A 27,551-nucleotide genomic window follows, 5' to 3' on the forward strand; every position below is an offset into this window, starting at 1 on the left:
AAAATTCCTAAATCAACCAAAAAATCTACTACTACTACTAAAAAGTCACCGCAGCACCAAGCCACTTGAGGCCAACACAGCTAGGCACATTCCTCCTTCATCCCAATCTATTCAGAGCCTCCCTCTTTACACCCTCTCAGTAAATTTCCATTTCCTTTAAGTCTGTATTTATGACATCCTCCCACCCCAGATGAGGACGATCTGATTACTGTTTAGCCCTAGATGGTTGGCCAAAAAGGAAAATCTTCGGCAATATGTCATCCTTCATCCGCAGAACATGCCCTATCGATCTCAACTTTTCTTTCATTATAGCCCTAGAAAGTGGGATTGATCCATACTTTCCGTACAGTCTATTGTTCGAAATACGGTCAGTCAGCCCCAGGTGCCCAAAACAATCCTTAGGCAGTTTCTCTGGAAAACATCTAGTAAATCTTCATCCGCTTTTTGGAGCGCCATATTTGACCATTGTAATCACTATACCTTCCAATATTCTAATCTTGGTTTGCAGACTTATCCTTCTATTCTTCCAAACTTTTTTGAATTTTGCGAAAAAAACACCCTGAGAGTTGGCTATTCTACTTTTAACATCTTCACTGCTCCCACCATCTTTTCTAATAATACTGCCAAGATTACTAGATTTATAATGCTCTTATCAATGTAATTACTAGTTATTTGGTTTCTTTACTATATTTTATACAGGCACACCCATGAGGAGGTGGTAAAATTACCCCCCCCCCCTAGATGCGGAAAACTATCTTTACATTGGTGTTTCGTTTTTTCTCAAGTGAAAATAACCCTTTAAATTTTGAAAAATGGCTTTTGGCATCTTTATGCAGAGAATAGAACAAAATCATTGCTTTCTCCCTGTATTTTGGTATATTGGTACCCTCGGCCTATCCCCTGATGGTGTGAAAATTGGTTATCGGTGATCTAATAAAATTATTTACTTTTTCTTTTATTTTTTTTTCCTTGTCCCATTCAAATACATAGTTTTCACAACCCACATTCAAAGCCCCCCCCTCCCAAAAAAAACGTAGAAAATATCTTCTTGTTGTTCTAGCTGAACTATTATACAGTTCTCTTCTGGTGTTTGACCAGTGAACAACTAATTGAATTTAAGCCGGATTAGCTCTGTACCTGTTCGGAATAAATAACGAGTGAAATACTTTTAAACTTGTAATTGAAACTTGTTAGATTAAATAAAAAAAAACAAGTTTTTTTTAACTGAAAGTAAGGAGCGACATTAAAACTTAAAACGAACAGAAATTACTTCGTATATGAAAGAGGCTGCTTCCTCATCAACGCCCCGCTCTTTACGCTAAAGTTTGACTCTTTCTCTCAATTCTTCTTTTTAAAACAGTAAAAAACTTTACCGTAAAGAGCGGGGCGTTGATGAGGAAGCAGCCTCTTTCATATACGAAGTAATTTCTGTTCGTTTTAAGTTTTAATGTCGCTCCTTACTTTCAGTTAAAAAAACTTGTTTTTTTATTTAATTTCTGAACGTTTTTGAATCAATGCATGTTTTGATTTTGGCTCTCCGCAGAGGAATAATTAAAACAAACTTTGCATATTTTTATTTTTGGCTAAATGGCTTTTTCATAATTTTGATTGAATGATTTTGAGAAAAAAAGAGCGGGGGAGGAAGCCTAGTCGCCCTCCGATTTTTTGGTTAATTAAAAAGGCAACTCGAACTTTTAATTTTTTACGAATCTTTTTATTAGTAAAAGATTTACGTAACTTATAAATTAGCTTACGTAAAGAACTTTTGTATTCTCATATTTTTATTACATATATGAGGGGGTTCGCCCCCTCGTCAGTACCTCGCTCTTCACACTAAAGCTTAAATTTTGTCCCAATTCATTAAGAATAACCCCTGAATCACAAAAGCCGTAGAATAAATAGTTGAAATTACTAAAAATACTTTAGCGTAAAGAACGAGGTATTAGGAGGAGGTGAGCCTCTCATATGGGTAATAATTTCTGTTTGTTTGAAGTTTTAATGCTGTTCCTTACTTCCAGCTGAAAGAACTTTTTCATATTTATTTTTTCATTGTTTTTTTTTTTAAATAATGCTAGTAAATCCTGCGCTCCCTTCATGGAGATTTTCTTCCCCCATGACAAATTATCGATGGAAAATTCCCCCAGCATATCCCCCTCTTCTCAACCCCTCCCCCCAACCAAAAAAATCCTCCTGAAAACGCCTGTACACTTCCCAGTAATCATTACTATATGTAAGCACTGGTCAAAGTTTGTAACTTGTTGCCCCTCCCACGGGGACTGTGGGGGAGTAAGTCGTCCCCAAAGACATAGTTATAAGGTTTTTCGACTACGCTGAATAAAATGGCTATCTCAGAATTTTGATCCGTTGACTTTGGTAAAATAATTAGCGTGGGAGGGGGCCTAGGTGCCCTCCAATTTTTTTGGTCACTTAAAAAGGGCACTAGAACTTTTCATTTCCGTTAGAATTAGCCCTCCTGCTACATTCTAGGACAACTGGGTCGATACGATCACCCCTCGGGAACAAAACAAAACAAAAAAACAAATAAACACGCATCCGTGATCTGCCTTCTGGCAAAAAATACAAAATTCCACATTTTTGTAGATAGGAGCTTGAAACTTCTACAGTAGGTTTCTCTGATACGCTGAATCGGATGGTGTGATTTTCGTTAAGATTCTATGACTTCTAGGGGGTGTTTCCCCCTATTTTCTAAAATAACGCAAATTTTCTCAGGCTCGTAACTTTTGGTGGGTAAGACTAAACTTGATGAAACTTATATATTTAAAATCAGCATTAAAATGCGATTCTTTTGATGTAGGTATTGGTATCAAATTCCATTTTTTAGAGTTTTGGTTATTATTGAGCCGGGTCGCTTCTTACTACAGTTCGTTACCACGAACTGTTTGATAAATTTATAAACTTATATTTGATTATGGCTTAAGGATTATTTATGAATTGTGGCTGTGAGTTAGTATCCAGCACTACTATCATCTGAGTCGTGCATTGAAATATTCGGATTACTTGCAATTACTCGCAAATCACTGGAATACTTGCCCCACTCAAAGATAAGTTATTATTTATTCTCATTGCATTCATTCAGCCAGTACGGATCATTTCATAATTGTGCCTATTGAGAACTTCTCTGTGGACATACCTTTTTCGCTTAATTGTTTTTGGACTGATGCTGAGTCGTGAGTGAAATTTGCTTATTATGGAAAATTCGAACACCAGTACGCTTTATTACTGCCCAGTTTTGAACTTAACTCAGCACAATCTCGATGAGGGGTTGGACCATCAGTCGATTATGACATACGCCAGTGATTTTTTCCCGTGTGAAGACGTTCTTGGCGCTAAGAAACTTTTATGTAGCAATTGCATCCCAGATGATCCTATACCTCGCCGTTCGGGACTCAGTGCTAAGAATAGTTCATTGTCGGACATTATCGCTACCCTTTCTCGTTGCTCTGCAGAAAATATTGATATTCTAGAGCTCGTGATCAAATCCCCCTCTGAAGTCCCCAGCATTCTGGCGTCAGCTTATTCTATCATTCCCTCCTAAGTCAACCAGTGCCTTGATCAGCTAAAATCGCTTGCTCACCTGAATAATCCAGCAACGTCTATAAATAGTTCTTTGGTACCAATCGCAAACCCTCGTACGCTGTCGTTCTTAAATAACCACCTCCAGAACTAAGAGACCCCGTTTCTCTCAAGGAAAGGCTTGATTCTTTCGCTGGACATGATCAAAAACCTCTCAGAGCAATTAAGGGACTTCCCGATAGTGTTTCTAGCAGTATATTAATTCTCCGCTATTCCTGGTCTTGTTGAGGCCACCCAGATCGGCTCTTCTCATAGATTCCGTTTAGAGTTCCTTGATCCGCTGCACTAAAATCTGCCATCGCCACAGGTCTGCGCTTGGGTTACGTGTCTTTTAAAATATCGGAATACAAAGAACTGCCAAGACGGTGTCTTAGATGCCAAAGTATCCATCGTTCGTTAGCTCACTGCCTATTTGCCCCGAATGAGATGAAGTGCTCTAAATGTTCTGGATGCCATTCCAATGCTAAAGACAATCCTTGCTTAGAGGCCAACTGCGGCGAAGCTCATGTTTCCTATAGTATGAATTGCCCAGTGATCAAACGCACTCTGAACTCTGCTCCAAAATGAACCAAGCCACTATTTTAAGGTTTGCTTCTCTCAATATTAACGGCACGAAAGACAAAGGCTTGTAAATTAATGAGTTATTAGTCTATGACATAGTGTTCTTGCAAGAACATCTTTTGACCAAATCAAACGTTTCTAGCCTAAAGCAATCTTCTGTCCACCATTTTTTTTTCCACAAGAGGCCAAGAAAACTAGAGGTCGTCCTTCCGATGGTCTATCAATTTTCTTTCGTTCCCCATCAAAGCCCTCTGTGATTCACTGTGATGATAGCATCTTAGCGATTCAACGTGACAGTACTGCCTTTATAAACGTTTATTTACCTTGCGTTCGACGTTCTATAGCATCGTTCACATGTTTCGCTAAATGTTACTCCAGTTTAAAGTATCTACTCAAAAGTCTACGTTTGAAAGATTTAAATTGGGTTATAGCTGGTTACCTTAACTGTGACTTTCTTGGTACATCCGAAAGGTCAATCCTATTGCTAGAATCACTTCCTAGCAGATATCACGTTGCAGATAAGAGCCTCCCATTCACTTATATTCATAACAGAGGCTGTTCAAAATCGAACCTGGATTATGTGATCACTTCAAGCTCCAGATTAATATCATCGGTTGTCAGGGAGAACGAAGAGAAGATTGAGGAGGATCACCTTATCCTTAGCTGTAATTTGTCCTGTGATCTATCTGACAAAACACTTTCGGCTCAGCCCAAGTGGCATACGAAGTTGAACTGGGATCAAGCTAATGTCCCCCTATACCTTGTTACGCTAACTGCTTTACTGTCGACCATAAAATTGCCATATCACCTGCTGCAAACTTCAGCTTCCTCGCCTTCAAGTGGAGTTGACCTAAATTGCTATTACTATTAAATTGTTTATTGCCTTAAATCAGCTTCCAAAGCTGAAGTGCCTGTGGATAAAGTTCAGATTGGTACAAGAAAGCCTAATTGGAACGTTGATCCTGAAGTAAAACGTGCTAAGCAAAAAGCCAAATTTTGGCAACGTATGTTGATATCATATGACCGACCATCGTCCGGAGCTGTGTTCTCTGTGAAACAAAAGTGTAAACTTGAATATAAGGCCAGTTGAAGAGAGAACGCTTGAATGCATGGCCAGGCCCCACCGATAAGGCCTCCTGGAATAAGGTTATTAATAATGAGAAATGTTCCCCATCTGCCCTATCTTGTCTCCAGCTAGCTATTTTTGTTGATCATTATAAGCGTGTGTTCAGTGTATTTAATAGTTTTCTTCAATCTTTTTATTATAAGTTGCTTAAACCGCTATTACCATACCGTCTTCTGCAGGCTCACGTCCAGCCTTTAGCAATATCTGAAATTCGCCAGGCTTTAATATAAATTAAACGTTCTAATAGCCTTGATGGCGACGGCCTTTCTTACCGATTTTTTGCTTATGATTTTCCTGCTCTACTTAACAATCTACAAGTATTTTTCCAGTGTTGCGTAGCTCAGTCGCTTGTTCCTGATAGTTTCCTTTATGGCCGTGTAGCATCTATTCAAAAGTGAGGCAAGGACCCCACGTCATGTGTAAATTATCGTCCCATTACAGTATCGTGTTTTTTAAGTAAGTTGCTTAAACATTTATTACTACCAGAAATTGAGTCAAATTGTGATTTTACGCCTTTTCAGTTTGGTTTTCGGAAAATTTTCGGTTGCTCCCATGCACATCATGTTTTAAGCCGACTCAAGAAAGATGCCCTAAAAACTAAAACGTCTTTATACTGTCTTAGTGTTAACATTTCTGGGGCTTTCGACAATATTGTGCACTCTCAGGCTCTATTTTCCCTTGCGTCTTCAGGTGTTAATCCTTCCGTACTATGTTTATTGTCTTCTTGGTATTCAAAGTCTAAAATTCAAGTTATCTGGAACGGCCAAATATCTGACCCGGTAAAAATTAATAAGGGAATTCGGCAAGGTGCCGTGATGTCTCCTAGTATATTTAAATGTGTGCTTGCATCGTGGCTGCGTCCCCTTAAAAGTTCTGATTTTTACGGTAATATTGGTTTGTCTTCTGTTGGTTTATCTTCTGCAGATGACGTTCTTCTTGTTGCCCGGACTCGCCGTGGATTGCTTTCCAATTTTACTATTTTAACCAATGAACTATCTAAGATTGGACTGTCAGTTAATACGTCTAAATGCGAGTTCATTTGTTTTAATCGCCCTTATGCGGTCGCTCCATTCGTTGCTGGGACTGCAGTTCTGCTATGTTCTTCTTTAGTTAGTTGGCCTGGTCTGTGTGTCGGCCCAATACTTTCCACTACCTGTTCATCCCTTGTAAATTAAGCCGTAAAAAACTACGCGTTGCTTACCGAAACATATCCCCAAACAAAAGCTGTTACAGCCGCAACATTTTGTGCATGATTTATAACGCTTATTGCGCCCCTGTGCTTTTGTTTTTATCAGGCATAGTTCATCTGTTTCGTAAGAAAGATCACCATACTCTACGTGCGGCTTATTTCAGATATTGCAAATTCCTCCTCCGACATCCTTGATGGCACCGAAATAAAAAAAAAAATTGCTCGATTTGGTTTAATAGATGTGCCTTCTCAGATTCGGTCTTTCAGTGATGATTTATGTAAAAGGACTATCAACTTTATTCACGCTTACGACCCTCTGCAGCCTTTTTTCCATATTGATACTGGTTAATTAGTCCATGCTGTCTTTTGTTAGTTTGTATTTTTTTTCTTCTTCGCTGTTTATCGTTTTTGTTTTTGTTTATTTATAATACTCCGTACTTTGTGTTTTTTATACTTTTATGGGTAATAAAGTTCATTCGTTCAATCATTATAATTATCGGAACACAAGCAAAATTTAGGAAATTACCTATTTTTATACTTTCATGAAAAAAAAATGATATTTGGAATCAGCATAATAAGCCGCTGATATATCTATTGATATCAAAATCAAGTTTTTAGAACTTCGGTTACTATTGAAGCGCCCCACTTCATTCTTACAGTTGATTACCACAAACTGTTTGATATGTTAGTACATGAACCCAAAACTTAAAGAGTAGCACGTATGTGCGCTTATTGGACGTTTCAATTACAAATAAGAAAATTTGGATAATTATGGAGTTTTGATTAAATATTAGAAATGAAAAATTAAAACCATTAGATGATTCTCAGAGAAGATACACCCCCTCCTTACTTCCTACCGACTTCAATCCTCAAACTACAATCGCTTTAAACTATCTATTTATATTACAGATATTATCGTTGGCTATCGAAATTTGGCTCTCTGTAATCTAATCAAAATATTTACTTTTCCTTTTATTTTTTTTTCCTTGTTCCATTCAAAACCCCAGTTTTCTCCCCAAAAAGCATAGAAAATATCTTTTTCTTACTTTAGTTGAACTAGTATACTCATCGGGACATAAGCAACAATTTTGGAAATGACCTTTTTTTATACTCTCATGAAAAAATTTGATATTTCGAATCAGCATAATAAGCCACTGATATATTTATTGATATCAAAATTACGTTTTTTAGAATTTTGGTTACTATTGAGGAGTGTCACTTGATTTTTACAGTTCGTTACCAAAAACTGTTCGATATGTTAGTACATGAACCCACAACTTAAATAATAGCACATATTCTGCACTTTTTAGGCGTTTCAATTACAAATAAGTACAATTGGATGATTATTGGAATTTCGATTAGATATTAGAAGTAAAAATTAAAACCATTAAATAATTCCCAGAGCAGATACAACCCCCCTTACTCTCTATCGACTTCAATCGTCAAACACCAATTGATTTAAACTATACTTACTTACTTACTTAAGTCCCGTCCATCCTCGCGGGACGTTTTGGGGCCACTTCTTTTGACAGGGCATGAACTAGGGCTCGGTACGTTGTTCGATCGTGTGCAATTCGAGTCAACTCTACGATGCGCTTTCGGTCAAAGTTTTCAATCCACCTCTTGCGAGGTCTTCCTCGTGGTCTAGATCCGTCTATGGTTCCTTCGAGGGAGATTTTTGGTAGACGGTTGTGGTCCATTCTCTTGAGTTGCCCGAGCCATCGCAGTTGTTGTCGTTTGATTTTATTTAGGATTGTGTCGGGGGACTTCAGCCGTCTTCGCACCTCCTCATTGGTCACATGTTCAGTGTAGGTGATTCTTGCGATGCGACGGAGACATCTCATCTTGAATGCAAGTAGGTTGCGCTAATTTTCTATCTTCAGGGTCCAGGTCTCACACCCATATATAGCAATTGGCACAATCAGGCTGTTGAAAAGTTGAACTTTCAGCTGGTTCGACAGGTTTCGGCATTTCCAGATATTTGTGAGCCTTTTAAAACTGGAGCTAGCAAGAGCTAGGCGGCGTTTGATGTCCGAGGTATGACAATTGTCCGCTGTGAGGAGATTGACCAGGTAGACGAATTGGTCAACCGTTTCAACTGGCTGGCCGTCAATCATTATGGAAGGAGCAGCTGCTTGTTTTTGGCGTGACGTGACCATAACTTTCGTTTTTTGGCGTTAATTTGCATGCCAAAAGGTTTTGTGGCTTCGTTGAGACAGTCTGCTTGTCTTTGGAGATCAGCGGCCGTTGTAGAGAGCTGGTCGATGTCGTCAGCATAGGCGAGCTTGTTGACTAGGACTCCACCTATTTTGGCTCCATGTTCGTCTGGTATCAGTGACAGTATGGCGTGAAGAAAAAGGTTGAACAGGTGGGGCGACAGAATACATCCTTGTAATACTCGCGAGGATGTTGAGAATTCATCAGAGAGTCCATCAGTGGTGGAATTTAAACTATTAGATTTAAATTATTAGAATTTAGATTTAAGCTATACAGTTATAGGACAAATCTTATTATAAAAATCACTAAGCCATTCTTTTTTTTAACTATTTTTGTTCATTCTGAAAATTAAATTCAATGTTTATTTACCTTCTTATTTTTCAACGACTCCATTTCTATTCTATTTGCAGATGTAGATGGGATGTTCATTTTTACTCTAAATTTCAAAGGTTTTAACAGAAGAAAATCTAATTTGGAACTGATAGACTTTAGAGAGTAAAAAACCTCAAATATGAAGAAACAATTTGACCTGAGCAAATGTTGTGAAATAGAAAGCATATTTTTTTTAAAAATTTTGAGATTAACTAGCTTTGCCTGTCATCTTGATGATACTGCTCTGTGGTCTATGTCTGACATAGTGCGAAATCGAAGTTTCAAAGACGGTATATTTGCATAAATGTTAATCCGAAATATATTAGGAAGCGTAATGGATCACTATTCTGCGTTTTTTATCAATAAGCTTCCTGTATGATTTATTCGGTAGAATCATGAATCTACGCGCTATATCAGTGAAAAATCTTTGGATCTAGGAAAAAACGCTAGTTTTAGAACAAAAATCATTATAAAAAGTAACCCTGGCTTCAACCAAATGATGCTTGACTACCAGACAATGTTCCAGCGTTAAATAGGTCCCTTGCCCGACAAATACTAACTTCATGTATCGATGTTGTCAACACAGTAAAGTTGTACCACAGATGACAGTAGATGAAGTTTTATCTTCGTTTTTCAACCAGTAATTGTTTCGAATAAGTGAGACTAGTATGACATTTTTGACACTATTTTGGATGTTTGTTTTGATTACTTTCCGAAAATTAAACAAACGCGTAGCTTGTACATTGCTAAAACGCTAAGAGAAGATCAATGATATGCACTTCCGCAATTCCGGGTATTTGATTTTGCCAATGCGATTCTTCAGACTAAATATCTTCGTCTAGTACTGCTCAGCAGACAGGTCTTGAACTTGGGCATCCCCCAAATGAAGCTCAGTGATATCAGTCATTGCCTGTGACCTCCTTTCTGCTTCCGTTTTCTGGAGGCAACGCTTTTTCTCTTAGAGCAGGAAATCTTAGTAATAGTTGCCTTAGAGATTTTGGCTCCAAATCTCTTTCATTTCTTGGTTCAACCAAAGCCTGAGTGTTATAAATTTTGTCTTCAAACTTGAAATGGTCTTGGATCTGCTTGATTAGGACTACATGATATTTTCGACAAGACTGGCGAAAGTGATCAATATTATCGCTTACCCCTGGAGCATCTAGGTGTTCTTGCATTGAATCTGCTGCAGCTATTTCCACTTATGTTTTGTCTAAAGGAAGGTACTCACTTGAAAGGTAAGGACCCAGTTCGGTACATAAACCAACACTGCGAATATAGTCCAGCTTCAAGAAGTTAGACGCAACGTCATCTACAAGTTTGCCGACACTTACATTTAGGGAGTCAAGAAGTGGAAGCTCAGACTAAAAAACTTGTTGAATTTGCTGGATAGGCCGAGAGAGTAGTCCATGGATTCAAGGTATGGCTTTGTCAACTTGCTTTGTAATGTTGGCAAGATAATGTCATTGGTTGCATTTGGGTCGTCAAACGTGATTTCTATGAAATACTGAGTAAGCACAATCCGATACTTAATAGGCTTCTTTATGCAGGTCTGAAGGGACATTCAAAGAATTTAGAGTGCTTTGCATTGACAGAATTCCTCAGATTCAGCCTACTTATCTCGCATGGAAGCGCTTCTGGAAAAATAGGCATAGATATTTCACGGCAGGTCTTCTAGTGTTTGTGAAGTGGCAAAAATGCAAAGGATGAACATAAGTGAATAAGATGGCATGAACATTTGACATTCAAGATACGGGGCACTAAGGCTTTCATTAGCATCGAGGAAGATCTGTTGACTCCAAACATGACGCAGGTAGTATCTGCAAGAAATCCAAAAATATTTTGCCAGGGAATCGAGGTTTTTTTTTCAATGACTTGTTCGATGCAGTTAGTCAGACCCTCAGCCAATCCATCACTACACTTAACTATTCCCAATACTTCGACATAATGTTTTAGATCTTTCTCACTAAAAAATTCTACAATGATAGCTAGTTGCTTATCAACAGTACAATCAGTGATATCAACAGTTATCACAGAGAAAAAAAAAGAGTTTTGAGGAACTCAACTAAGTGGTTGCGTAGTACCGAAGAAAAATTCTGTCGCAAAATGTTTGCAGCTTTCTGTTTACCCAGAGTGACCCCTTCTAGGACCTGGTCTTTTGGAGATAGTTTTCATAGGAGAGGAACAAACTGTCTGCAAGACTTAATGGGAGATTATGTTCTGCCAAAAATATACAGATGCACTGTTCAATTTCTTTGGAATTACTGCCTACAGTCAGAAGTTTTTCAATGCTGCCACTGCTAACCTTTATCTTGATTTCATTGCTTGCTTTTATATGTTACTTGGTCAGAGCATGCCTCGTCAACTCATATTTACCACTATATTCATAGTTCAAACAGAACCTACAGTGTGGTACATAAGTATTTTTCTTTAACTTGTTTGACACTCCTTTCTCTATCCAATTTTTTTTATACATTGGTAAATGAAGCTGCTTGTTAACACACTTTCGTTCGAATTTTTTTTTGGAAATTCTTAAAATTGTTACTCTACCCCAGATTTCCCTGAAAGTCGTTACTTTATCCCAAATTTCCTTTTGTCCTAGGTTCAAAGTAAGTATCCCTAAAAGAAGTGATTTCTCCCTAAAATAGGGTAATCTCCCTAGAAGTGGAAGCCCTGCTTTTAGCTTCCTTAGTTTGCTTTTGTGGTAAGCAAGATTTGTGATATGCTATCATATATAGTTAAATATACCGTTTCCTATACCAACCTACTAAAGTTTTTTGTGCAATTTGAATAATCAAGAATAGTAATAATCGCAATGCATGCTTTTGGGACAACAAAAAAAAGGTAATGTTTTTTTTGAAGCATCGTGTGATTCTGACATTAGCTAAAATACTTGCATAAATCATATGGAACAGGGTCTTTGTGCCACCAGACGGGCTTGATAAGTGGCAAGATCACTTGTATACCCCCAATAAAGCAAGTCCAACATGGATAGTATCGATTGCATATTGATTGTGATTGGCCACTGTTTTGTCTTATGCTGAGTCCCAGTGACTTAAATAAAGTTGATAAATTAATTCATAAAATTAGTAAACGGTTCTCCGGTGTGGCTCAAAGGAAGTAAAACTTCATTTTATTTTTTCCTGTGTTTTCATGTAACATCATATATCAGGTTAGGCTATCCAATTGACTATTGATGGAGTATTGTTACAAAACTAAAAACTTTGTGTAAAATATCTTGATAATTTAAATTCATTCTTAAAAGTTTTTATGCAGGTGGTTTGAGCGTCCTAGAAAATTAACATTAGCAAAATATTTTTTTTTTAGATTTTGGGACATCAGTGTGCAAATGTCAGTTTGAACATCAAATTTAAAAAAAAGAGGGGATTGCTTAGACTTGAAATAAATGAGGTAAAGTAAAAAAGGTAAAGGGTACGGCATTAGACTTAACAGGAAAATCATTTCAGTTGAAAGTTTCACTTACCTGGGTAACAAGGCCATTTCCAGGGGTGTTAAGTGTTTTGACTCCCCTCTCAAAATGTTTGTCCAAATCGGAAAAATTTAACAAAAACAAAAACAAATTTTTGATTCGTTTTTAAGTTTTCCACCCCTCCCCTTGGAACAAAAATTCTCAATAAGGCTTTGATGGGTAGTATTATTACCAACATCACTCCGAACTCCCTAGATCTACGAAAATGTATTGCTTTCCCAAAATTGTTGGCGCTGGTAGTCGCGCATTTCTTTTTTCATCAATGACTATGGCCATAATGTGGACCGGATAGTACCTTTTTTTTAATAAATCAAAACTAAAAATAAAGATCTATACCTCTTAGATATCTAGAATCTTTCAGGTCGTCCAGCCACATTTAGCAGCATAGTCAATATTACAGCTGCATATGGGAGATCACTATCCATTCGTTGCCCTATCTCTGGTTATCCTGTGTCTAACATACGTTGGAGTCGTAGTAACAATCAGCTCCCTAGGGGCTCTAGTGCTGGAGACGTGCTTGTCTTTGACAATGGGACACTGATTATACAAAGTGTCAAAAAAGAGAACCATAGTGGTGATTTTTACTGTGAAGGTAATGATTCTATTGGAGCTACGATTAAAAGGAGAGTTGCTGTTATTGTGTCCAGTAAGATTCTTTTTTCTTTTTTTTCTCTACAGCTTATTCAGTCTCATGTTAACGAAAAGCTTAAAATAAGAACTAAGAAGGAACAATAGTCCTTTTACTTGGTGTAACTTGAAATACAATTATTAGTATATATCGCCAGAAGAATATGGGCGAAATATAACCTTGTCACAACTAACCAAGATAGACAAGGTCTCCTTACAGGTAATTTCCAGAAAACAAATCATATTACAAATTTTGATGTCGCTTGGAAGTTTTACTAAACAGTGCCTTTATACTAGGCTGCTTCCAAGAGAGATATCTTAGAAACAGAAAATTACTGTTAAACCTCCTAAATTTATTTAAAGTCCTAGATTAAAAAAGAAAAATTTCCTCTTTCTTTAATTTAGTTTTCTTTCCTGCTTCAGCATATGATATGACATCATAGTCAGTGTATGACATATAATGTCATAAATGTCATACATTTAAAACTAAAACATAGCACAGTATGAATTGAAAACCAATTAGTATTCATTCTGCTTTCGTTAACTTTTATTAGCTTTTGTTCGCTGAGGAAATTTTCTATGGAGCCACCTATATGTCTTTGGATTGGTTTCTTCAATCCAATCTCCAATCAATCCACTCCAATTTCCTTTGTCTTCAATTTAGTTTTCTTTCCTGCTTCAGTATATGACATGACATCATGCTCAATGTATGACATTAAATAAAAAAAAAACAAGTTTTTTTAACTGAAAGTAAGGAGCGACATTAAAACTTAAAACGAACAGAAATTACTTCGTATATGAAAGAGGCTGCTTCCTCATCAACGCCCCACTCTTTACGCTAAAGTTTGAGTGTTATCAGTTGTTTTTTCTTTATATTATATTGTAGCGTACTCCTCATTTTTTGAGGGAAATAAAGAAAATAAATAAATAAAAATTCTTCTTTTTAAAACAGTAGAAAATTTTAGCGTAAAGAGTGGGGCGTTGATGAGGAAGCAGCCTCTTTCATATGCGAAGTAATTTCAGTTCGTTTTAAGTTTTAATGTCGCTCCTTACTTTCAGTTAAAAAAACTTGTTTTTTTTTATAAATTAGTAATTTATAATACAAAAATTCCACATTTTTGTAGATAGGAGCTTGAAACTTCTACGGTAGGGTTCTCTGATACGCTGAATCTGATGTTGTGATTTTCGTTAAGATTCTATGACTTCTAGGGGGCGTTTCCCCCTATTTTCTAAAATAACGCAAATTTTCTCAGGCTCGTAACTTTTGATGGGTAAGACTAAACTTGATGAAACTTATATATTTAAAATCAGCATTAAAATGCGATTCTTTTGATGTAGGTATTGGTATCAACATTCTATTTTTTAGAGTTTTGGTTACTATTGAGCCGGGTCGCTCCTTACTACAGTTCGTTACCACGAACTGTTTGATGTAATGTCATAAATGTCATACATTGAGAACTAAAACATAGCATAGTATGAATTGGAAACCAATTAATATTCATTCTGCTTTCGTTAACTTTTATTAGCTTTTGTTTGCCGAGGAAATTTTCTATGAAGCCCCCTATATATCTTTGGATTGGTTTAGGCTGCCATGTTTGTTGTTTGTGGATTACATAGCTCTAGTGCCTCATAGTGGAGGTAATTTTCAGAAGCAATTAGTTGTAATAAAGATTACTTTGAAAAGAAAGACTTAGTTGTAAATGCTAACAAGTCAGAAGTATTAGTATTTAGGAGCAAAGGGAAGGTTGATTCAGATGTTTACGTTAATTTTAGAGGAACGAGGTTGGAGGAATGTGCTTATTTGGGTGTTAAGTTTAGCAAGTTAAAGGGGATATCTAGGCATTTAGAAGATTATAATTTAAGGGGTATCAGGTTAATAAATATGCTTTTGAGGAGTAATTTAGGTCAGATAGCTGACATGAGGATACAGAAAAGAGTATTCCAGAGAAAGGTATCTACAAGTCTTCCTTGGGAGTCGGAGAATTGGGGTTTCGCTGAAGCAGCTAAGTTAGAAGTAGTTCAGCTGATATATTTTAAAAGGATTTTAGACTTGATGGGTTCATTTAGTTCAGTGGTACTGTAAAGAGATTCGGGGCTCTTTATTTTATTAAATAAAAAAAAACAAGTTTTTTCAACTGAAAGTAAGGAGCAACATTAAAACTTAAAACGAACAGAAATTAGTACGATGATGGTTCACCCTCTCGTCATTACTTCGCTCTACGCTAAAGCTAAAATTTTGTTCAGATTCTTTAAGAGTGACTCCTGAATCACAAAGGCCGTTTAGCTAGAATAAATAGCTCTTTTGAAAGTACTAAAAAATTATAGCGTAAAGAGCGAGGTATTGACAAGAAGGCGAACCCCCTCAAATACATAATTTCTTTTCGTTTTAAGTTTTAATATTGCTCCTTACTTTCAGTTGAAAAAAACTTAATTTTTATTTAATTTCTGGTCGTTGTTTAAATAATGCTGGGAAATCTGGCTTTATGGAAAATTATCTTCCCCCATGACAAATTGCTTCATGGAAAGATCATCCCACCAAAACGTCTGTATACTCCCCAATAACCAATACTATATGTAAACAATGATCAAAGTTCATAACTTGAAGCCCTTTTCCCGGGGGCTGTGGGGGATTAAGTCGTCCTCAAAGATATAGTTATTAGATTTTTCGACTATGCATGAGTGTTGGAGGGGGCCTAGCTGCCCTCCAGTTTTTTGGTCACTTAAAAAAGGCACTGGAACTTCTAATTTCCGTTCGAATGAGCCCTGTCGCAACATTCTAGGACCACTGTGTCAATATGATCACTCCTGAAAAAAAAGAAAAAAATCTGCCAGACAAATCTGGCAAAAAAATACAAAATTCCACATATTTGCAGATAGGAGCTTGTACAGTAGGGTTCTCTGATACGCGGAATTTGATGGTGGGGCTTTTATTGAGATTTTATGACTTTTACGGTGTGTTTACCCTTTTTTCAAAAATAAGGCGAATTCCTTCAGGCTCGTACCCTTGATGGGTAACACAAAACTTAATGAAACTTAGATATTTAAAATCAGCACAAAAATCCAATTCTTTTTATGTATCTTTTGGCGTCAGATTTTTTTATGTATCTTTTGATGTATCTTTTGGCAGTTTTTCAGATTTTCGGTTACCATTGAGTCGGGTCGCTCCTTACATACAGTTCGTTACCACAAACTGTTTGACCTTACTTTCCCACCTTACTTTCAGTTGAGAAAACTTTTTATTTAGTTTCTGATCGTTTTTTAAATAATGCTGGGAAATCTGGCAGCCCCTTCACAGAATATTATCTTCCCCCGTAACAAATTCCTCCATAGTAAGATCCTCCAGCGTAACTCTCGTCCCTGAACCCCCACCAGAAAAATTCCCCCTTAAAACGTCTGTATACTTCCCAATAACCAATACTATAAGTAAACAATGGGCTAAGTTCATAACTTGCAGCCCTTTGCCCGGGGACTGTGGGGGATCAAGTTGTCCTCAAGGACATAGCTATTAGATTTTTCGACTATACATGAGCGTTTGAGGGGCTTAGCTGCCCTCCATTTTTTGGTCGCTTAAAAAAGGCACTAGAACTTCAAATTTCCGTTTGAACGAGCCTAGTCGCAACATTCTAGGACCACTGTGTGGCTGCGATCACCCCAGAAAAAAAATTCTGGTAGAAAAGCTGGCAGAAAGATCTTGCAGAAAATACAAAATTCCGCATTTTTGCAGATAGGAGCTTGAAATCTCTACAGTAGTGTTCTCTGACACGCTGAACTTGATCGTTGGATTTTCATTAAGATCTTATGACTATTAAGGGGTGTTTCCCCCTTTTTACGAAAACAAGGCAAATTTTCTCAGGCTCGTAACTTTTGATGAATGGGACTAAACTTGATGAAACTTATATATTTAAAATCAGCATAAAAATTCAATTCTTTTGATGTATCTATTGGTACCAAATTCAGTTACTTAGATTTTCGGTTACTATTGAGTTGGGTCACTCCTTACTTACAGATCGTTACCACAAACTGTTTGAAAGAGTGTCAAATTGATTAGAATGGTGAAATTTTGGGAGAAAATAATTAGGCTACCTAGAGTTCAGCTTCATAAGTAAGTTTATCTTGATAATTTGAAGGACGGCAGACGTGATTCGTGGTTAAATCAAGCGGAGAAAATGCTTGACCTTTGTGGCCTTTTGGAGATACGAAACAAAGGAAAAGGCCCAATGGAAGAAAGCGTATCAATATTGAAGGAAGTCCAGAAGACCCTTAATGACAAAGAAATCCAAGAGGGGCAAGCTCACAAGTACCAACCTATGTCTTTGAGATTTTACTCCCAAGCTAAAGAAAGTTGGCGGGGAGGTTTATTCTAAATTTGGGTTGAACAGAGAGGATTTGAAGACTTTGGTGTTGGTAAGGGGAGATAGTTTAGATATAGGTGAGAGAAGGAAATTTTTGGGAAAGCTTAGGCTGGCGGCCGGTCCCTACTTTCACCGTATGTGTAGATGTTTAAATGAGAATTTATTTATTTTTCTAGCGGAGTGTGAAGAGCTATTTGACTTGCGGAATGAGTGATTTGGAAGAGTGTTGGGGGGAGAATAGCTTGTTATGATTTATAGGATTTCAGTTCTGTCATAATTGTTGTTTGTCGGTTAAAATGTTAGACCTTATTCTGTTTTTTGTTTGTATTATTTAAAAAATGTATTTTTTTCCTTAAGCTTTGTTTGTAGATGTATTTTGTGTTGCTATGGCCCGCGGGTTTTTTGTATTAAATTGTATCTTATAGTGTTCGGGCGAAGTGACTGTTTTGTGTAAAAAGCTCGTAATCTTATGCCGCAATTCAATGTTTCTTTTTCAGAGCCTCCTGAAATAGCCCCTTTTGCTTTTCCCCCTCAAATGGAAATTGGAACTCGACTTCAAGTTACCTGTAGTGTTTTCTCTGGAGACTTTCCACTTACTATATCCTGGCTGAAAGATGGTCTTCCTATTCCATTAGACTTGAGAATAACAGAACATAATACTCCCCTTGCTAGTAGCCTGCTTTTTATGGAGGTAAGATTTATCTTCAGTGATTTCTTTTGGTGGATTAGTCAGGCGGGGGGAGTCAAAAGTACATCAAAGAAATAACTAAAAGAAGGTCACACACTATTGTATAGTCGTATGAATTAAGATAAATTTACACAATGGTGCAAAGCCTCAAGAATTTATGTTAATTATAACGATTTGTAGGCAGCAAAGGCTAAAGTGACCAAGTCTTAGGTAAAATTGCTAAATAAATGAAGAAATGTCAATAAGCTTACATTTTCCACTAGTGGATCACTTCAAAATGTTTTGTCAGTGTTAATGAAAATTCTCAAATTTATGGAATGTAGCTTTTTAACTTTGTTTCTGAACCGTAAGTTTTATTGGGTCAAGCGTTGACCAATAATGAACAAAATAATTAAAATGATCAAATTTGTTGTTATTGGTGGTGTGGCTGTTAAGATTCAGCTGTTGAATCTTATATAAGGCATTCAGATGGCTTTAAACATACAAGAGAAAATTTGTTGAAAACATTAAAATTGTGAGGTATAATTACTGCTTCAAATAAACCGTAAAACACAGCATAATACAAATGAAAAAAAAAATACCAATAGACGCCCAAAGTGACGTAAATTGGAAAAAGGGGCAAGGGGGAATTCTTGTCGTAGAATCCTCTGCCTCCCCCTCCGAGACTTAAAAAAATTAGGGTATTTTCATCGAAAAAAACGAAAGAACACAAAATTGCATCCCTTCAGATTTTGAAAAATATATTCTGCCCTCCTCTCTTCAAAATTTCCATGAGTTTTCATCCCTGGAAGCTCAGACGAATAATTTAGTATTCACCATTTTGTTTCCTGGAAATAATATGTAATAGAGACTAAGCTAGCAAAATTGGAGAATAAATGAAAGTCAGTAATAATTAATGAGACTTTCCAGCTCTCGTTCATGCGCTGAATCCTCTGGGAATGGTTCTGCAAAAAAGCTTTCAATGCCCTTTTTTTCTGATTATTTGTTTGTGTCACGTTTTACCTAAAACCAAATCTTGGCTCATATATTATAACCTATTTTTCTGAGTTTTCACAGGACATTTCCAACTTGGCTAATCGGAAACGGCAAAATTTGGAAGAGAAAAAGTGTATTTTGCTGTAATACATCCAATGCCCATGAACTAAGTAAATAGAATGACATGAATTTAACGAAGAATTGCCATTATTATTTATTTTACAATTTTCTTAGGTTTGCCCAGTTTTTTGGAAACATCCCCAGATACTGCTTGATTTCTACCCGATCAAACTTCTTAAAACATGGGATATCATGGTTGCAGCAATAGCTGTAATCTAATAAAGAGTGAACCAAGACCCATCGTAACCGGAATAAAATTTTTTTTTGAAAAGTGAAAAAAATGCCCTTTAGAAAAAATGTCCTTCAGGAGAGTTAACTATTATTTCGGTTAATTTTAATAGTAAAAGTTTATTGTAGAAACAAGTTTAGGAGAATTTCAAAAAATCCTGAAAATCCTCAGAAATAGTGTCAGATAGAAGTGGAAATGCCATCATAAGAATCACCTTGGTAGAAAATACTACACAGGATAATTACAGTTGCCCATCCTGAACAATAAGGAAAATCACTTTATGCATGGGAAGCACTGATGAGTCTTCTTTTTTTCTTCACTACCGTTGAGGCATTAACAACATAGAGAAAATTTCAAGTGGTAGTTCAAAAGTTTATTTTTTACTTATATGTCTTCTGTGCATTTAACTAGATACTACCATGAGAAGTTTCATATGGAACTAAGAGTAGCACTTTTGGTACCATTTCTGGTGTGGAACGACCAGGAAGCATAAAAATAAAAGGCTACCTTCATAATGTCAATGCAGAAATCCGTAAACCTGAGGTTTAGACTTCCCCTCCTGTATACTTTTCCTCCCATCCCCCTTAATGAGGTTAGTAATTCCTCTGGTGACTAGTAGAACTAGCAGGCTACCGCAACATCGTAAAGAGATGTTTGATTGCTCAATTGAAAGGTCAATTTCAACGCACTTTTGGAAAATTGTTCTGATAAGGCCAATGTAAAGTGACATATGGCCCTCAAAATGACATTTTTTGTGCCATATCCGGAGCTAAAAGCTGAGAAGCATAAAAAGGGTACCATTATAATCTTAATGATCGAAATTCCTTAAGTGGCAGTTCATAACTCCTTCTCTCGTAAATTCCCTCTCCCAGCCCTCTTAATAAGTGAAAATTAAAGGGCACAATTTGAAATTAACTTCAAAAAAGAACACACTAAAATCTGTTTTAGAATAATAGCTTTTATTTATGTTCATCTTAACAGTAAAAGTTAATCGCGAAAACAGTTTTTTTTGGAAATTTTGAAAACCTTGAAGTGCTTAGGCATTTTTTTTTTATTCGTTGTTTTCTTCTAGAGCTAGTGGGTGCCAAAATTATGGTTCTAGGCGTTAACACCTGTAAAATATCCCCCGTGGAAAATTCCCTCCGGATTTTACACTCCAGAATATACCCCCCGGAAAATCCTCCCTCGGAACCCTCCTCCCACCCGTAGAAAAAACTCCCCCCAGAAAATACCCTCCAGGAAAACTTGTGTATTATACGTCCCTCATTCAATTTGACGCTCTGTCAAACCGGTTTATTCGTTAGTTTCTTCGTTACTATACAAAAAAATTGGGCTATATATTTGCATATTAGGGGGAGGAGTTGGGGGTAAAGTATAGCGGTTCTAAATGTAAAATGTGTTAAGTACAATAATTCTGCATATTATGAAGTAAGAATTGTTGTCTGGCTTCAAACTAGCCAAAGCCTTTACCCCCTCCCCTCCTCATGTGCAAATATATAGCCCAAATCACATTCCCTACCTATTCTTTCACTTGTCTTTGTCTTGTGTCACGTTAAGCTGAAAGAAACTAACGGAACCGGTTTGTTCTCGTGTTTTATACAGTGTGAACTTGAGAGAATGAAGTATAATACAAAAGTACCAAAATTCCTGCCCCGATACGGAAAAAAAACTGAAATACAATTCTCAAATTTGAAAAACGTTTTTTTCCACGGGGGGGGTCTTATTTTTGGGGGGCTAAGCACCGGCCACCTAAAATTATTTAAAGCTGTCTAAGAGTTTATTAGAAAGCACCAGCGCAAGGTGGTATATGGCAACAAAGAACTGTACTTTTTATGTCGCGTACCATTGAAATCTACTCTATAAAATATCCTAAAGTGAATCTTAAAATCTATTTGTTGAATGCTGCCCTTTCCCATTACAAAATGAAAATCAAGTTTACAAAAACTCTCTCTTGTAAAAATCTTCACTCAAAATAAAAAATCCAAAAAAAATCCAAAAATTCAGGTATAATGATAAATGTTATTTATGTTTATCCAAATAGTAAAGATAAAGTAGTAAAACGCATTTTGATGTTTTTTTCTCTAGCGCTCACGGGATACTGGCACACAGTTTGAGTGTTAAAATATGTAACCTTTCGAAGCTTTCGTAATTACGGTTTTACTTCTCCAACCACGTTAAGATGTGCATCGATTGGTCATTGGTCTTGACGTAACATTCTGGTTCACCATTTCGGGGCAGGTGGGTGGTTAATTCCCTAGAAATTTGGAAAATTTTATTGTTTTAACCTTGTATTTTTCATTTAATATGATTTTAAACGATGTTTTTTCCTAATGCGTTAAAATTCAAGAAGCAAAAGGAATGAAAGTATACTTTCTTATGAGAAGCTCAAAATTGTTTGCATATTTCGTTAAAAGCCCCTTATTGTAAGAGATTATTGATTTTATAATTTCTTCATTAAAATTGGAAAAGATCTTTTTATAAGTTTGATTGTGCATATTTAAAAAAAAATATGATCAAACGGAAGTTATGGCTTCGCAGTATATGCAACATACAACTAAAAAATAATAAAAATAAAAAAATAAAATAAAAATGAACTTGCTCTTGATATTTTCCTATGTTTGTAGAATTCTGAAAAACTAGAACTTTACTGTAAACATTAAACCGATGGAACAGAACAGGAATAGGAGCCAAAAAAGTCCTTAAGTAGCCTTAAGATAATAAAAAAACAGATTATTAAGGCTCTTAATGATTTGTTCAATAAACCTTCTTAGTTCTCTCAAAAACTCACTAAAGCTCAGTTTTCAGTAAAGCGGCGTATTTTTGGTATGCTTATTGGTATAGAATTTTTTTTTTCATTTAGAGTTTTGGCCACTATTGGTGCATATCACTTCGCGCTTTCAGTTCGTTACCAACAACTCGTTCATAAATATATTTTGTCCTTATAAACAATAAGGCCTCTTTGAAGGGATTAATTATCGTATTTACCATACTGCTGCGTAATTAAATGTAAAAACGGCCGAGGGGTTAGTCCACACAAATTATCCCATCTAGACTGCACGCAAAAATCTGATTTGGCTGAAGATGTTTCTTATCTTCTTGCTCAATTGATGTTAAACACACAAAAAAAGAATTCACATTTTTCTGTTAGCATATATTTAGGAAAGAATTCCTAAAATTTCATAACAATCGACAGCCTACAAAGTATACGAAAAGTATTGAGGTTTGCTCTAAATAAGTTTTTTTATGCAATCTGAATTCATTTTTCATTAAAAGCTGCTCTTCTTGTATTTGCAAGAACGTGTGTTCTCACAGTGACCACTAGTTCATGAATAAGAGGTTTTAATAACAAACTAGCAGCGCGCACCAAACATGTGTTGTCAAGATGAGGATAGGGCCAGTAGAACTTGAAGTAAGCTCATTTGGGTACCTGACCTTTGCTTCATCTTCACCACAGTCCTTACCTTACTTTACACGGTCATTGCTTTTTTTGTGCAGAAAAGGTTGGAATCAGCATCAGTGCATCAAGATACATGTGATCTTCTCTAAATGTAGCCACATTGGCTTTTTCTTGATAAAATTAATTTAAAATTGCAGCTAATATTATATTGACAAAACTATGTTCCAAGTGTCAAAAATTCTTGTTTGATGTAGTGGAATACCAGACCGACTAAAAATGTCCCATCTGACTAGAAATGGTCCTTACTGAATACTCCTAGCGCATTCAACCTTTAAGTCAGAGTCACACCCATGCTAGATAGCAATCTGATTCAATGTCAATCCTAAAATCTTTCAAGTCCGAGTCAGGTCGCGAGTCTCATCAAATTCATTCTAACCAAAAACTAAGTCAAGAAATTCAAAGAAAAACGGATCCAAAATCACTGAAATGGCAGCCTGCAATTAGATGAATAGTTTCAAATTGGGATGCTGAATTAATATTAAAACAACGAATTTAGCCAAGAGAACAAATGGTAGCGTTAAGCTGTAGCTATATGAATTATGAAACTATGACCTGCAGGAGCGTTATGATCAATTATATAAATGATAAATAAAAAAAATATTGCTCCATCACTCATGTGCTGGTAAGCTAAAAACAAATAGACGGTTGCCTGGGAATTCCTAAGCTAAATATTGGACTTTGCGCTAGCATAGTGGTTAAAAAAATGAAAATGAGAAATTTAAACAAAATATTTAAATTATAAAGTAATAGCTCGGATATGGTTCAAAGAGGGGTGAAACAAAAGTGAGTAGTTTTTCACGATACAGTCGTAATTTTATGCTTCATATAATTTGCCTGTTTTTGCAATTTCTGGAATTATTGTTCCCTTAAATGGACTGTATTTTCAAGAGTATTTGCATGTCTAGATAGGTAAAGTAAATGGCGTAACAGCTGAATATCGGTCAGGATTTTGAAAATTTAGTCAAAACACAAAACTTGAAAAACTATTATAATTTAATTTCGCAATATTTTGTATGATGATATATTATATTTATAACTCTTTCCGAAAGCCGTTACATCCAAGCAATAACAAAGCCCATATAACCAGTGTGTGTTCTAAGATAGGTTTGCTCAAGGCTGTAATTTATATTTAGGTCTTTTTAAGCGTATCATATTGCTTCAAGAATGAGTTTTTGCCAAGTCTTGCGCCGGGTTCGAGATCAGTCAGGTCGTGGGAGTTATTTATAAGTCATTATCAAAATAAAAACATAGTACGGACTAAAATGCAACAGAATACTGGTAAAATGGGATATCTTTAAAATCTTAATGAAAGTCACTTCGATGTTCCAGACAAACCATATTTCAGAGTTTGGTACCTTATGTTTGCTTTCCTTGTATCAGAAATTACAAATACCTAGCTTGTACCGTTTTCTTTAAGGAGCACCTGATTTTGTTTCTTTCCATGTGTGTTCAAAAAGATAGGCGTCCCATTTTATGTTTTGGATCTGCCAGGTTAACCTTTTTTTGACCCAAGAAGGGGCATAAAAACTACCATGTACGTTTTTTTTATTTCTAGTAGTTACTCTCTGTTTCCATCATTTGTTTCTTTTACTTTGAAAAGTGATCGCATAGTCAACATTCAATAGCTAATCAATTTGGCTGATTTACTACTTAAAAAAAACAAAGCTTCCAATTCCCCTGCATTCCTGCCCAGAAGGCCCTGCAGAGGGAATATGATGACGCAACTTGCTTGTGCTGCTTAGATTTATCGTTGAATCTATCTTTTTGTCTATTCTTAGTGACGAGTTGGAGTCAGCGAAAAAAAGTTGAAATACTATTATAGTTTCCCAACTTGGAAATAAAAATTTGCCATCGTTAAATACAAATTCTTAAGATATGTATATTCTCCGGAGACATTAATAATCGATTAGAGAATTAGCTTGACAGACTATCACAAGCTTATTACTATCTAAGATCTCATAAGCATTAAATTTAAAGAAAAGCTTTGAGATAATTTTCGGTTAACGTGGTTGAAGAAAAGGTTTAAAAAAGAAAAACTTTGATAAGCAATAATATTGGTGTGCCTACTTCATCGATCATCTGTACAAACAAGCAACAGAGAAAAGCATTACTGGTTTGTTCTAATTTGACAAATAGTCTGGAAAAAAATCTTTATATGCTCACTTCTTTTTTTGAATATAGAGGAGTTCTTGGGCTCTGTTTTATGGTAGAGTGCTTTAAATTTACTTATATAAGGAACACCAATAAACAATGTCAATGTTTAGTTAGTATTTTCGGCTATAGCCATTGGTCGGTTTTTGGTAATATATATATGTATGGCCATTTATAAGTTGAAATTTAGCAATGTGGATTGACATCGAAAACAGAGAAAAAAAAAAGAATTTGCCGTTTCGGCTTCAGAGTTGCAGACACAAAGGTGCATGTAGATCCTATATCGAGGGTCGGTATTACGTCACCTTGTTATTTTTCACTTGAGGAGGTGATCCTTCTCTTTTGTTTTAGTTTTGAGGTCTGAGCTTTTTGTTGATTTCGTGGAAATGTGTATGATTCTTTATTCGTCCTGCACCGTAAACGACTGAGTGGAGGTCTTTGCTAAAATAGTTAGATTTTTCTTTTTTTACGACTATTTGTGAATAATCTATCAGAGCGTTGTTTTTGTTCCTCCTCCTGTAGATATCATTTACTTGAAATGAAATCCTCGTTAATATCAATGAATAATTATTTTCCTTAGAATAGACGAGTAAATTTCGTATAAAATTTTCAGTTGAGTATATTTCTGCTGCACTGAAAATTGCCAAGATTAAATAATCGTTATTTTTCAACTGACAAAGAAGTGATAAAATGGAATAAAATGAAATAGTGAACAGTACAGAACTTAACGTAAAATATTCTTCTTTTAGGTGAGGCACAGTCATGCTGGTGCTTATACATGCAAAGCAAGCAACCATGCCGCTTCAGCGATGTTTTCGGCAGTCTTACAAGTAACAGGTATTTCTTTCCTGTAATAACCTTTTAATTTGCAAGTTTTTTAAAAACTGAACACTGTTTACAACTGCTTAAGTCACATTTACAGCCTTGAAACTGTGGGACGTTTTTGATTCTGGGAGAAACTGGGGTCTATAGATTAGGAGATGTGAAAGGGGTTCATAGATTTAGTTTATTATTGGCTCTTGTTGCAGCAACCCAAGGATGTTGAATCCCAGACTACTCTAGGTTGACTAAAGTTTTGAGAAACTGTGGGACATTTCCGGTTTTTGAGGACAGGGAAACTCCCTCTCTTCCTGAGCCTTAAAATTATAAGAAGTATAGCATAAATTACTCCCATGGTAGGATCATTAGCATAACCGGTTACTATCCCAAACTACAGCAATGACCTACTTACATGACCTTACTACAAGAGATAATTCATAAGCATAATCCAGCCACAATCTCATTTTCAAATACCTGTCTGAACATGATTAACAAAGAAAGTTGAAATACACGTTTTGATCACGCGCTTAGGTAGAGTAAACTGGCTAAGTTATTTTCCAAAATGAGTCAATTACTATGTCATTTTTTTAGATGGAACTTATGGTCATCCAAGTCCCATCTCCAAGTGACTGGCAATAACCCTCCCCCTTTTTTGGACTTGAAACTTTTTTGGACATATAACGTTTTACTCAGAATTTGTTAGGACTTAGATTTTCTTTAGACTTTTGAAACTTATATGTTCGAGAATCAGAATTTTTGGGACTTAGAGTTCTTTTTAGTTAGAATTTTTCGAACTTTCGGATTTTTTTTTAAGCGGCTGCCTCCGTGGTACTCAATTACTGGCCATCGACACTAAGTAGTTTAAAAAATGTTTTATTCAGTATTTTTTTGTACATTGGAATGATAAACACTTGGATCATATTTAAAAAGTGAAGATGAAACATTCTAAGAAAATATGTGCGCATAGAAAAATTATCGCTGCATTGAATGCTGATACTGAAAAATATATGAAACAATTTCTAGTTATAACATTATTAGAAATGTATGCGTATGTTGTCATGACAGTGAGTGAAGAGGTTTCTTTTTTCTATCCCAAAAAATTCAAATTTTATGATGTTAAATTCCATCTGCGAGAGTAGCAATTCCAGAGGAGTTAGGGCTAAAAGATGATGCAAGCCTGAAACTAATGGTTGACGATAATAGCCACATACTTGCTAATTATTCTAGGAACAAGTTAACTGTTGATAGATCATACCGCCATCAATGTGATATTAGTATTCAAATGTAAGCAAAGGGGAAAAGAAGGGCCTACTACTTCACTAATGTCATGATGTATATCTTGTCTGTGTGCCAAAACTGTAAACTATATAAAAACAATGTGGTAATAGATAGTGAAATCAAAACCAGAATATAAAGGGCAGACAATATAACAATGGAGTATAAAGATCAATGTATGAAAAACAAAGTGCATGTATGATTCCATTATTTTTAGAGTACACTAGTAAATCGAACGTTCAGAATGTTTATTAAAAAGTCGTAGATGTGAGAAAAGGAATTTTCAGAGACATTGATACTACAAGTGGGCTA

General features: G+C 36.0%; 1 protein-coding gene across 1 annotated transcript in view; it reads left to right on the plus strand.

The window, feature by feature from the left end:
• Positions 1–27,551, plus strand: part of LOC136027903 (cell adhesion molecule Dscam2-like) — a gene marked incomplete in the record, with an annotated part of 166,776 nt that overhangs the window by 53,411 nt on the left and 85,814 nt on the right. Inside the window, 3 exon segments of the mRNA XM_065705338.1 lie at positions 12,908–13,192; positions 18,023–18,216; positions 25,895–25,982. Of these exon segments, the coding sequence (XP_065561410.1) occupies positions 12,908–13,192; positions 18,023–18,216; positions 25,895–25,982 (567 nt within the window).

The sequence above is a fragment of the Artemia franciscana genome, chromosome 1 (assembly GCF_032884065.1).
Source record: "Artemia franciscana chromosome 1, ASM3288406v1, whole genome shotgun sequence".
Taxonomy (NCBI): Eukaryota; Metazoa; Arthropoda; class Branchiopoda; order Anostraca; family Artemiidae; genus Artemia; species Artemia franciscana.